At 43.2% G+C, this 12,443-nt stretch overlaps 1 protein-coding gene across 1 annotated transcript in view; it reads right to left on the reverse strand.

Moving 5' to 3' along the window:
- Positions 1-735, reverse strand: part of LOC308434402 (IQ domain-containing protein F5-like) — a gene marked incomplete at both ends in the record, with an annotated part of 2,174 nt that extends 1,439 nt beyond the window's left edge. The window contains 2 exons of the mRNA XM_080934679.1: positions 442-549; positions 718-735. Of these exons, the coding sequence (XP_080790805.1) occupies positions 442-549; positions 718-735 (126 nt within the window). The remainder of the gene's footprint in view (positions 1-441; positions 550-717) is intronic.
- Positions 736-12,443: the final 11,708 nt, after the last annotated feature.

Here is a 12,443-nt window from a genome sequence, read left to right on the forward strand (position 1 = left end):
GTGTGTGTGTGTGTGTGTGCGTGTGTGTATGTGCACATATATCTACACCCTTCCTGGAAGTAAGAGCTCTACTTAGGTATGTTGTTTCTCAGGAACAGCTCTCACACCCTACTCCCCAGCTTCGAATGGCAGCGATCTCATTCTCTGGGGCAGCTTCTCCCCACACCAGTCATGATGTCCCAGACTGAGAAGTACCTATAAGAAGGCAGTTCAAGGAAAGCGGCCCCCATCACCCCAGGTTTGAGGGGAGAAGCTGTTCTATTAGTTTTCGATGGTTGTACTGAGTGACAGCAACCCAACCTCTTGCTCACAAGAGTCTGTTTAGAGCATGCATTCCATGACTATTATATGTTATGGGACATGGAGAAGCCCACAGGAAGTTTACACAGGTAAACACAGGTCAGGGGTTACCTCTAACCCTGAAGGCCTTGTACGACCCACCTTTGAAGAGGATGGTTTGGGCTTCCTTTTCTTTTCCTCTTGCTGTTGGTTTTGTGTTTTTGCTATGTCATAGATTTCATCATTTATGATAAAGCGAACGTTCCCCGTCTACAACCAGAATTAAAGGAGAAATCTGTGAGTGGGTTTTTTTTTTTTTTTTTGAATAATTCCATACCCATTTAAACACATGCCCGGTCTTCTCGGCTGCCCAGTATCCCTAGACACCGGACTTATCTGTGTCAACTGGAAATCCACCTTCTATTGTCTACATCTTACACTATACAGACAGCCCATGTTTGGAGACAGATGGTTCAAATTTTCCAGGTCTGCAATCCCTTAAATTCCCCCATGGCTGGGGTTATGATGGAGTCATCATCTCAGGTCTCTATTCCTCCAGCCGCGAGGCCGGCAAGAGTGAGGGAAGGGAGCCAGCGATGATGTCATAAGGACATCTGTGATGCAGGAATCAGTGTGGCTTCTAAGAGTTGAGTAGGAGCCCATTCATGCCTACAGGAATTTCCAAAGTTGGGCTATAAGATCAAAGTACAAGCAACACTCGTTCATTTGAATAAAGATGAAAAAAATGTTAGTTTTAAAAAAATTCAGTGGAACTTATTAAAATTAGCAGTCTGGCATATCAACATAGATTTCAATCTACGGATCTCGGCACAGTCACACAGAGGTTCTAGTAATGACCTTTCGACAAAGCGTATATAGCAGATGCTTCGCAGGAGGAGGTTCATGAATGACTCCTGAACATATGTCTGCCCTAGAGAAATGAGAGAAACATGGGTGGCCTTGAATGGGGTGGAGACAGGAAGTAATAGCAGTTTTTCCATCCTGTTGGCAGAGTATGACTCAAACTACCAGGCAAAGTGTTTGGCAGTTTCCGATAATGCTAATATGTGTTCGCCCTGTAACTCAAAGTCCCACTCCTGGGTACAGATGAAAATGTATTGTCACAGCGTGTATGCACAGGCTGTTTGTAGTGTAGACCAAACAGTGCCTGCATAGCAGGCAGAAAACCCTGGATCAATGCCAGGCATTGTAGAAACTGGATGTGGATGTATATACGTATGTGTGTATGTTAAGACTAGTTGCCTCTGACCACTGTCTACACACCACAGCACACACATGCACAGACACTCACTCACAAACACACATGTATCACATACACACACACACACACACAAATATTTAATGCACAGGTTAATTAAGAGTTCAGTACTATCAGACCTTCAAAGACTTTGGGAGAGGTAACCAGCCGGCCTGTTCTAACATAGCTTGTGTAAGGGTCTGTGATTTGCAAAGAATGATACCCCAGACTCAAATAGTATGCAACAGCCAAGAGTGTTTATTCTGTAGAGAACCTGCATGCTGGGGTCCACCATACACTGGAAGGAAGACAGTCGTGTGGACTTTGTGTGTGGGGGGTTGGGGTCAATTTAAAGCCTGTTAAGGGAGGAGTGTGATACTTTCCCTTTCTTTTCCATGATTGGTTGGCTCTAGCTCCAGGGGTATGGGTGCCTTAGTGATTAGTTAATGCTCTGGCAGATTTGGGGGGACTTTGGTTGATTAACTATACTTGGCTCAAGCTAAAAGGCTGAGGTGCCTACTTAACATATCAATGCAGACTTGACCTCCTGGTTCTGCCTGCATCCCTCAGTTCCTATCTGTTAAAAGGCCTTCCTGGCTGGCATATTCTACCCACTATCTTAGATCTTCCAGCCCAGGGGCTGGCTGCCCTTCTCTGTATAACCCAACCATTTTGTTTTACTCTCTTTTGGGCCTCCTGGATATTGAACCTGGTCCCCTCTTTCCTTTCCTTTCCTTTCCTTTCCTTTCCTTTCCTTTCCTTTCCTTTCCTTTCCCCTTTTTGCATGGCTCAGGGTCATGTTTGCTCTGGACTCTCCCAGATGTCCCTGACTCTGACTATGTTTTCTCTTTTATCTACAATAAACTTTCTCCTTCACCACACCTAGGACCAGTCATGCCTCTTTCCTTCCTTCCTTCCTTCCTTCCTTCCTTGCTTCCTTTCTTTTTTCATTCAAGAAGGTTTGCCAAAGGGGCCTCAATCCAGAGATTGAGAGCCACTGGCCTATAGTTTATTAATCATGTTTGTCTGCCTGGCTAGTGAGCCTCAGGGATTCACCTGATCCCATTTCCCCAGTGTTGGTATTCCAAGTGCATGCCAGTCCACTCGGCTTTAAGAATAAATTATTCTTTGATAGTTGTATACAGTGTGCTTTGAACATATTCACCCCCCTCCTCTCCTAACTCCTCTAAGATCCACCCCCACCTCCCTCCCGTCTCAACTTGGTGTTCTTTTTTATGTGTGCGTGCTCAGCTTTTTATTGTGGTTTATAAGGAATCCTTTGTATGATTTCTCTAGAGCAGCTCCTTGTATCAGTTTTCCCTGAGGCTTGTCACCCTTCTAAAGCCCAGTTGCCCAGTGATGACTTGGAGGCTGTACTAGAAACTTGCAGGGTCTTTGCATGTTAAACACAGTCTTTCACTTTCCCCTCACAATGGATAACATTTGGGGTGCATTTATAATTCTATGCTTAAGAGATTTCTCCAGGAAGTTGCTGCTGAGACTCTGACTTATTTATTCCCCCGGAGGTAACTATTGGCTTTATTTCTTCTTCACGAATTTCAGAATCTCATAATATGTCTGGTTCCCTCTGTTTTCAGTCAGTTGGCTGGCTGGCTGGCTTATGCTGGTTTTCCTAAAGAACCTCTCTCAGACCCTCTCATCAATGGCAGGAACTCTCTGCAATACTTCCTTTCAGAGGGACATACACGTGACCAACGCTGGAACCCTGGGTTCTCCCATTTCTGTGGAGTAAGTTGTCAGGAATATATGGTCTCCTGGGCAGGGACATTCCTGAGCCAAGTTGTCACTTAGCCCCAGGCTTTTCTATGCTTCCCAAAGCCAGACCCATCTCCCTAGAGATGTGACTGTATTAGTTATTCCCTTAGTGCTGTGACGAAATACCATGGCCAAGGCCACCAATAGGATGAGATGGCTATGTAGGTGTATGGATCCTGTTAAGGCCTAGGTAACTGTTACCTGTCTAGCCTTCCCTTTTGTACTGTTACTAATATTGTAAAGAAACTTTCTCATATGTTTTCCTGCTATTACTAGGAAACTTTCTCATGCCCAAGTTGACTACATATTCTGTTATGTTCTGTGCCCTTGGGAACCAGTCATGATAGAAGTCAGTAGAACTGCTCTGTATAGTTTCCCACAATAAGCTTGCACCTGAACCAACCACCCAGCAGCACTTCCTGCACCCGTGTGCACACTTTTATGACATTTGATTTTATAAGCTGCCCTGGGATTGACCTAACACAAGAGAGACATCTGCACCAATAAAAAAAAAAAAAAAAAAAAAAAAAAAACTATTTGAAATAAGACTTTCATTTTGAGTAGGGGGAGGGATAAAATTTTACTTCCCAAGACCTTCCTGGGAACTGACATCCTACTTGGCAGAAAGACATGTATGTGGGTAACTGACATCTTGGTTGGCAAGTTAAAACTTGAAATGTTGTTAGACAAGTCCCATTCTGGTTGACAACACATGAATGTTAGACAAAGCAAGTCCCCCACCATGGTTGAATACCCCAACCAATGGGAACAGGACAAGTATACAACTAAGACATATTCCTAAGAAAATCCTCTATCCCCAAATCGTGGTGGAATAACTTGGCACAGATGTTTGTAGATCTCAGGCTCAAAAGGCCCTAGAAGATCTTGACTCAGTGTCATAGTCAGCTCCCGGGTCTAACCCATGTCCCTGATTGATCAGTCTTGGGGTGTGGCAGTCAATAAAGAAAAAATTCCTTGTTTGACTGAGGTCCGTGTCTGAGTGGTTTGTGTGGCAATTCCTGGATGCCAATTCTTCCAGAGGAATGGGAGCCATCATTATCATGGTTGGAAGAATGACAGTGGAAAGTGTGCCTGAGGTCATGTCTCCAACCTCACCCTCAGTGATACACACAAGTCACACCTCCTGAACCTCCCAAACAGTGCCACCAACTAGGAACCAAGCAGCCAAAGGTCTGAGTCTATGAGAGGGGACACTTCCATTCAAACCACCTTCTCCTTCTGCTTCTCCCAGAGTTCCCATCATGTCATGATGTAAAATGCATTTAGTCCAGCTGCAAAAGTCTCCTTAACCCTCCACAGTATCAACACGGTTTAGAAGCATAGAAAGTCAAGGCAATCTCTCGAGGGCAAGTTCCTGCAAAACCAAAAAAAAGCTAATTGCATACTTTCGACATATAATGGCACAGAATATGCATCTCTATTCCAAAAGAACGAAGCAATTGAGGAAAGACTGGACCAAACTGAATGAGAAAAAGAGATAAAAGGAAGACATGATTGCTTCTAAGGGCTTGAGGTTTTTATTTATAGATATGAAGAAGAATACAGCTAGAGGCAGGGGCAGAGACATATGGAAGAGCAGACAGGGTCACAAACTGAGCTGGACCTTGTAAGGAGACAGGGGACAGGAGTGGGGAGAGCCTGAAGCCCAAGAATGGTGGCTAAGAGACCAAAAGATAAAAAGGACAGGTGTAACCAAATTAGCTGGACTATATGGGGAAAGGGCAGCCCAGCCCCTGGGCTGTAGCGTTCACTGTAAGAAGTGAGTTATGCCAGCCAGGAGGGTTCTGTAAGAAGTAGGGACTGAAGGATGCTAGGAGAACCTAGTGGCTAGAGTTAGCCATTAGTCCTTGAGACTATCACAAAAAGCAAGACCAAACCCTAACAGAGCAAAGGCCAAATTGTAGCTCTGTGTCTGATGTCAGTGGGATTAGATAGCCCCATAGTTCTAACTGTGCTGCCTGCAATATGCATTTCTTTGAGCTGACTCTTTAGCCTGACTCTCCTCTGTGCAAATCTCTTTGCAGCTCTCTTTGGCAGTGATTGCCCAAAAACCTCTTGAGCTGGGCTTCCACAGACCACATTGCTCTCAAGCATTGTTTCCGAAGCTTCTACTAGGATGTCCCATGAGCCCTTGCATAGAGCAAGTTCAAACACTTTTCTAGTTCAAAGTTTCAAAGTCTTCTACTTTCTTCAAAAGACAGCACGGTTGGGTCTCTTGCAGCAACATCCCACTTCTGGTACCAATTTCTGTCTTAGCGTGGGCTTCTTTTACCACGTCAAAACACCATGACCAAAAGCAACTTAGAGAGGAAAAGGTTTATTTCATCTTTGCCTCTCAAATCACACATTACCACTGAGAAAAGTCAGAGCAGGAGCCTGGAGGGGGACTAAAGCAGAAGCCATGGAAGAATGCTGCTTAGTTGCTTATTCTTCATGACTTGCTCATCTTTCTTATACAACCCAGGACCACCTGCACAGGGTAGACTGGGTCCTCCTATATCAATCAATAAAGAAGATATTTCACAGACTTACCCACAGGCTAATCTTATGAAGGAAGGCACTATTTCAGTTGAGATTCCCTCTTCACAGATATGTCTAAGATTGCGTCAACAGAACATCAACAGTATTTAAATTTTTCCTTTGGTGTGTGGCAAAAAATAATGAAGCAGATTTTACTCAGTTCTGAGAAAAATTCTTCTACAGAAGACAAATATGGCAGCATTTATGTTGAGTAGGAGTTCCTAAGGAAAGAACTGATAGATAGCCAAATTGTATGCGAAGGAGCTTCTGGAGGGTTTTAAAGCCTGAGGAGCTAGCTATTCACAGAAGAGATCCATGATAGGACAATATGGGTGAGCCTGATCAAGCTGCCCCAGAGCTGGACAATTATATCTCTAGACTAAGGAGAGTACATTTCCTTCCAGCAGAAAAATTATTTGAGCTTTGCCCAGTTGGGAATTCCTCCATCAGGCAGGTGTGGTGATGTGAGACAATGTGTACAACTCCATCCACAGACCACTCTCACCCAGGGAGCTCACAGGTGCAGGAGGGGACAGAAAATCACTGAGTTTATCAGGCAATGGAGAAATATAGGGAGACATGGTAAAAGATGTGTTACAGATCTGAGGGGGGAAGGTTTCCCCCGGTAAAAGTGTTGCAGAATCGAGGGAAAAGGTTTCTGTGGCGTGTGTTTTGGGGACCAGCTGTGGTTCTGCATCCTCCATTTCTTCCTTCAGGGTATCCAGTTGCTGTTGCTGGATTCTGGTCCAGCTGGGGCTGGGGCTTTGGGGGAGGGGAGGCCTTCTCTGAGGATTTTGGTGTTACAGCCCTTTTAGAAGATACTCAATGAAACATCTCTCTTAGATGATCTCCAGTGAAACAGCTGGTGTGCAGACACTTTATTTGGGGGTGAACAGAGGCTATATGTGAACCTTGGAGAGTGGGAAAGAGTTTTCAGGGTGAATGTAAAATCACTGGTTGGAGCTTAACATACTGTGAATACCTCATTCGTACGAAGAAGCATTCCAGGGTTAGGTATGCTGGGCAGGTTCTTATTGGGGAAAGAGGAAGCTGAGCTTGTAGGTTCGACAAAAGCTATGAGACCTTCCTCAGGTGGGGGTCCAGCTCCCTAGACAAAATCAGAGAATGGGAAACCCTGCTGGAAAAAGGGAGTCCTTCATTTTGAGTCAAGCTTAGAGGAGCTATCCAGACATGGTAGGCTTCAACCTTAAGTATCAGGGTTTAGCAACAAGTTTCCCCAATGGAAGTATTGCAGCTCTGAAGGGAAAGGTATCCTGATAGTTGATAATGCAGAGTCACACCATACAACAATCCTCCCACAGAGATTTGTTAGGAAAGACACAAGAGGGTGAATCCCTCTGCTTGGGAAAAAGCAGCAGGGAACAGAGCAGGAGACATGCTTATATAGGGTTTCTTGTGGGTTGAGTTTTCCCAGGATGGGGATTGGTGGAATTTCCAGGCAAACCCAGGGATTGGTGGGATTCCCAGGCAAACCCAGGGATTGGTGGGATTTCCAGGCAAACCCAGGGATTGGTGGGATTTCCAGGCAAACCCAGGGATTGGTGGGATTTCAAGCTCCGGGATAGGTGGGATTTCGAGTTCAGGGATTGTTGAGTTTTCCAACACTGAAATCGGCTCAGACTTTTTACCACACAGAAGAGCTCGAGGATGTGTAAATGTAATGCCTCGGGGAGAAAGGCAATGAAGTTAGCACCTCCTATTCATGCATCCTACCCAAACTTGATCTGAAGAGGAAGCAACTGGGACAAATGGATGGGACCTTCCATACTGTATTTGATGCTGTTCGTGTTCTAGTTTAGTATCTTCTTCCTTGTGAACTTCCGGGGTCACCTAACATTTGCTCAGGACAGAAAGCAAAGCTCTTTGAAGGAGGTCACTAAGGTTATCTTTATAACTCCACTATTTGTCAGGGAACGGTGGTTCAGCGTGTTGTTTTGTCTTCCCTATCCTCTGGGAAGGTTTTGTTACACAGTGAAAAATGCTAACCCCCCTGAGTGTTTCACAGATTTAAGCCATCCTGAGAGGTGACCAGGTACAATGATGCTTTTACCTGCCTTGGAACTGGAGCTGGATTAATCAATAGGAAATAGAAAAATCTGAAGGGTCAGAAGGTTACTGAATGAAAACCCAGTGTTATGAACTTTCTCAATCTATGTTTTCCTATGATTTGTTGGCCAGAGAAGCCCCAGAGGGCCCACAAACCATAAAAGCAATTGCTACTGCAGTTGGCTGTATACCAGCTATAGATGCTAAGAACCTGTTGCTGAAGACACCACATGCTTTGACTCTAGAAATGAGGAAATTAAACTGAAACTGAACCAGAAATTGTCACCATGCTGGCTGGATTTCATAGTGCCAAAAGGGGCCATTCAGACTGTTGGTAGAGATCTGTCACCAACATTCCTGCTTGGCTCTACACCCTGAATGCTGAGATATTGACACACTGGTCCTGCTTGTACAATAGTAGCTCAGCTACCATTGGTAAAACCAACAACCTTCCCAATGAATTTAAGGTCCACTCCATCAGAGGGAGTTTAAGCCTAGTACTGAAGGCTAGAACAAGATCCTATAGCGGGAGAGGTCATAGGCCCAAATTCAGAAGCAACTTCTACAATTTTCTATATGAATGATGTATCTGTCAAACTCCCTTCTAAATGTGTGTTTACTCTTATAGGGAATAGTTGTTGCCAACTCACAACCCATGATGAAGATCCTGAGAACAAGTGACTGTTACTAGGGCATGGTGGCCAATTTATTAGTCAAAAGTGGACATCTATAACTATCCCCTCCACAGTTCCTGGATCATTGCAGAAGATGGATGGAAAGAATATAAAAGCCAGAGGAAGAGGTGGAAACTGTTATATAACAGTTTCTCCCAAGGATTGAAACATTCTATACTGTAGCAAACTCCATAAAGGGAACAACTCTAGTTTCAGGAAGTTCCTGAAACTAACCAGATTCACTAGGCTCTTCCTTGCCAGAGTAAACAATAAAAGCTGAGAGTCAATCTTAAAGGAAATATAGCTGAGCTGCAAAGGCTCTTAAGACCAGAACAACTGTCTGGAAGAAGCAGAAAATGACTAGCTGTTGAGCTGTCTGGAAAAGGGTTTAGACCAACTGAGGCACCTGGAAAGAATACTCTCCAGCCCGTTGAGCTGCCTGCAGGTTGTGCAGTGTGCTCCAGGTTCCCAGCTTGTGAGTTGTCATCCATGCTGGGGTGGCTTTGGGGAAGCAGTTATGTTTGAATCATTTTCTGTTCCTGTAAGTAACCCCTTGCTCATATTTCTGTAATTAACCACAGTAAAACTCATGATTCATTAAGTTGGACTTTGGTAGTATCTGTAGTTTAGTTTGTCATGGGCTCTTTATTTGGGATGAGTAGATTTTCATGTTGTATCTCCTCAGAAAGGGTTTTATCACACACAGGGTGGGGATAGGCTGGCCAGCAACAGTGATGTATGATTTATCACAAAGGTGGGGGAGTTGATTAAATAAAACATTAACTTTAAATAATAAATAACCCTCAAAAAACGAGAAATAGAATATTAGGGGAATCAGTAGCAAAGTGACTGAGCCATAGAATTCAGGGAACAAAGATATGTGAACCAAGACAGCACCAAACCACAAAAGGAGGAGGAGGAGGGGAAGAAGGAAAGACAGAAAGGAACAAATATGCAAACCAGCCATATCCTTATCATAACATTAAATGTAAATAGATAAAAAAAATCTCACTGGAATGGTGGAAAAATGACCCAGGGACACTATCCACAAGAGACTCACTCCACCAATGAAGACCAAAAGTTTAGAGTTAGGAGAAATTATTCCAGGCAAATAGAAGCCAAAAGTGAGCAAGAGTGGTTATATCAAATGACTACAAAAGGACAAAGAAGGAAGCTCTATGGTTATAAAAGGATAAGGTAAGCAAAAGGAAATAATTATAATTTACAAAGCATGATAGCATAGACCTAAAGAGAGAGAAACTCCAATACAATCAATACTAAAGAGTTCAACACAAGTCTAAAGCCTCTAGGATCTATGGGACACAATTTTTAAAAATGGCTAATTTCTAGCCTGTTGCATACAAGTGCAAGATGCACTTAGAACATGTTTTGTGGTCAACAATGACGATGTGTCAAAAGAATATAGACATCGAGCTGAACACATCTGGGGGCATTTAGAGTACTGTGCTCTCGAGAGATGAATAAGTCATCACATAAACCATGGTGTAGGAAATCAGTGACTCATATAATTCAAGTCTGATGAGATGAAGATAGCTTAATGAGTTTCGAGTTTGCCTTCTGATGTTTCTTTTTACCAAGGAGAGAAGGATCAAGCAAAGATGGCGGGGAGATGCCAACTTCATCAGGTGATCAGAGAGAACCTGTGACGAGAGCCACCATCTGAAGTCACAGGTCCCCAAGAGAGCTGGGAGAGAGCAGAGGCACCCTCATGCCCCCTCCTGCTGAGCACACAGGACACACTTCTGGATACGCATATACCCAAGGGCGGTCCACAGCAAAGTCTTCAGAAGCACAACAAATTGTGTTAAAGCTTTGCTGAGAAGGCAATTTTAGAATACCCTTAAACCAATACTCTGAGCTCTCATACCAAGAGTTGGGGGAAGAAGGGCAAAATAAATGGCACTGGCAAAATGGTGCAGCTGAGGACAGAAACCATTCAATTATATATCAAGAAAAGACAGAATGGGGAAGAAACAAAGGCTTCGGTCCAGGCAAAGATCAACGAAGCGACACACACCTTAATGGGGGAAAAGGATGTACAATGACTGTCTCTACTAACCCCGTAAATTCTAAGAAAGATAACATAGGATTACCAAAAGCAACTCTAATCACGTAAGTATGTCAACTTAGACTAAATGGGCAAATATCTCAAAATACAAAGTACTTTCATTTGCTCAGCAAGAAATAGAGAAATGATTAGTCCAGTACTATGACAGAAATTAAAGCTACAATTAAAAATTAAAACCAATTTATACAATCTCTTTTAGGAAATAGAAGGATAGATCATTCTTTCCAACTTTTCAATGAAACAATTACTGTCCTTATACCAAGACAAAAAAGCAAAATGAAACCTGTATCTTCATGAACATTATTGGAAAAGTCCTTAAAAATATTAAATATAACCCAGCAGACAAAAATAATTGCATAATGTGACCAAGCATGTTTTATTCCACACAGGTTCAACATTCAAAAGCCAACTGATGACAATCTGCTAGATTAACAGGTAAAAGAAGATACTATCATATTAATTGATTTACAGAAACACTTGAGGTACTGGGAAGATGCCTAGCTGGTAGAACCTTGCTGTGCATATCAGAGGACCTACGTTTGGATCCCTGGGAATGACACATCTGCACTCTTAGTACTGAGGAGGAAGACAGGCAGATCCCTGGAACTCACTGCTATCAGCCTAGCCAAGTCACTGAGCAAGTAAGAGAGGAGATATTTAAGATTCAAGACAGTGCAAAATCCTGTCCTCCCAAAATAAGGTGGATACCAAGGAAAACACCCAATGTAGATCTCTTTGTTTCATGAAAATACAATACACCCACACACACATTGGACCTAACCCAAGAGCCCTTCACACATCTACTGGTTTCAGTTCATTCCACAAGGGGCTAGATGTTATAGGCAGGGTGATAAGGCAAGAAAAGGAAATTAAAGACCACGCCTACCATAAGGTAAGAAAGAAAACTAGCTTTGCAGATGACAAAATTTCAATCGCAGAAACCCCCACATGATGTACAGAAATAAAACAAAAACTTCTAGACTAAGTGAATAATTTACCAAAGTAAGGATGCAAGACAAACAAAAAGTCAGTTTTATTTTTACATCGAATGAGCAAATGGTTTCCCCCCCGAATTTTAATGCCACTTACATCTTTAGTGCCATGAAAAAACACACACAGAACTTGTATGGTTAAAAACTACAAAACACAGATGGGAAGAAATTGGAGAGGATCTAAATAAGGAGAGACAAGGCATGCCAGTTGGAAGGCTCAACAGAGTAAAAATGTTAATTTCCCTGCATTTAAGAAATTTCTATCCACAGGTGCCTACCGAATCTTCTTTGGGACCATCCTAGCAGAAGGACTGGAGAATTGCGTTGAACCTAGGTAAGCGAGGAATCTATGCTTCCCACTCTGCCTTGAACGGTGTCACGGTGTCACGGTGGGCTGTAGGGCGTTTGACTGGAGTAGAGGCTTTAGTAGCTAACAGCTTTATCCTGGTGTGCATTTTTCTGCTGTTTTGGGGAGGGAGTAATTTTTTTTTTTTTTTTTTTTGCCCTAGACTATTTGTGTTTCTGGCTTCTTTAGCTCCAAGTCTAAGTTGAAAGGAAGTTGACCCTTCTCACTGTTACTCCACAGATTGCTACAAGTTACAGCCAGTCCCATCAGGCAAGAAAAAGAAATAAAGGGCACCCTAGCCAAAGAAATGCCCGAGAATTCTCCCTGGGTGTTGTTTTTGGGGTTCTGAGGTTCCCTAGCCATTTTATTCAGTCAACCTTTCAAACATCATGACCAAGAAGCAAGTTAGGGAGAAAAGGGT

Source organism: Micromys minutus (assembly GCF_963924665.1).
Source record: "Micromys minutus genome assembly, chromosome: 21".
Taxonomy (NCBI): domain Eukaryota; kingdom Metazoa; phylum Chordata; class Mammalia; order Rodentia; family Muridae; genus Micromys; species Micromys minutus.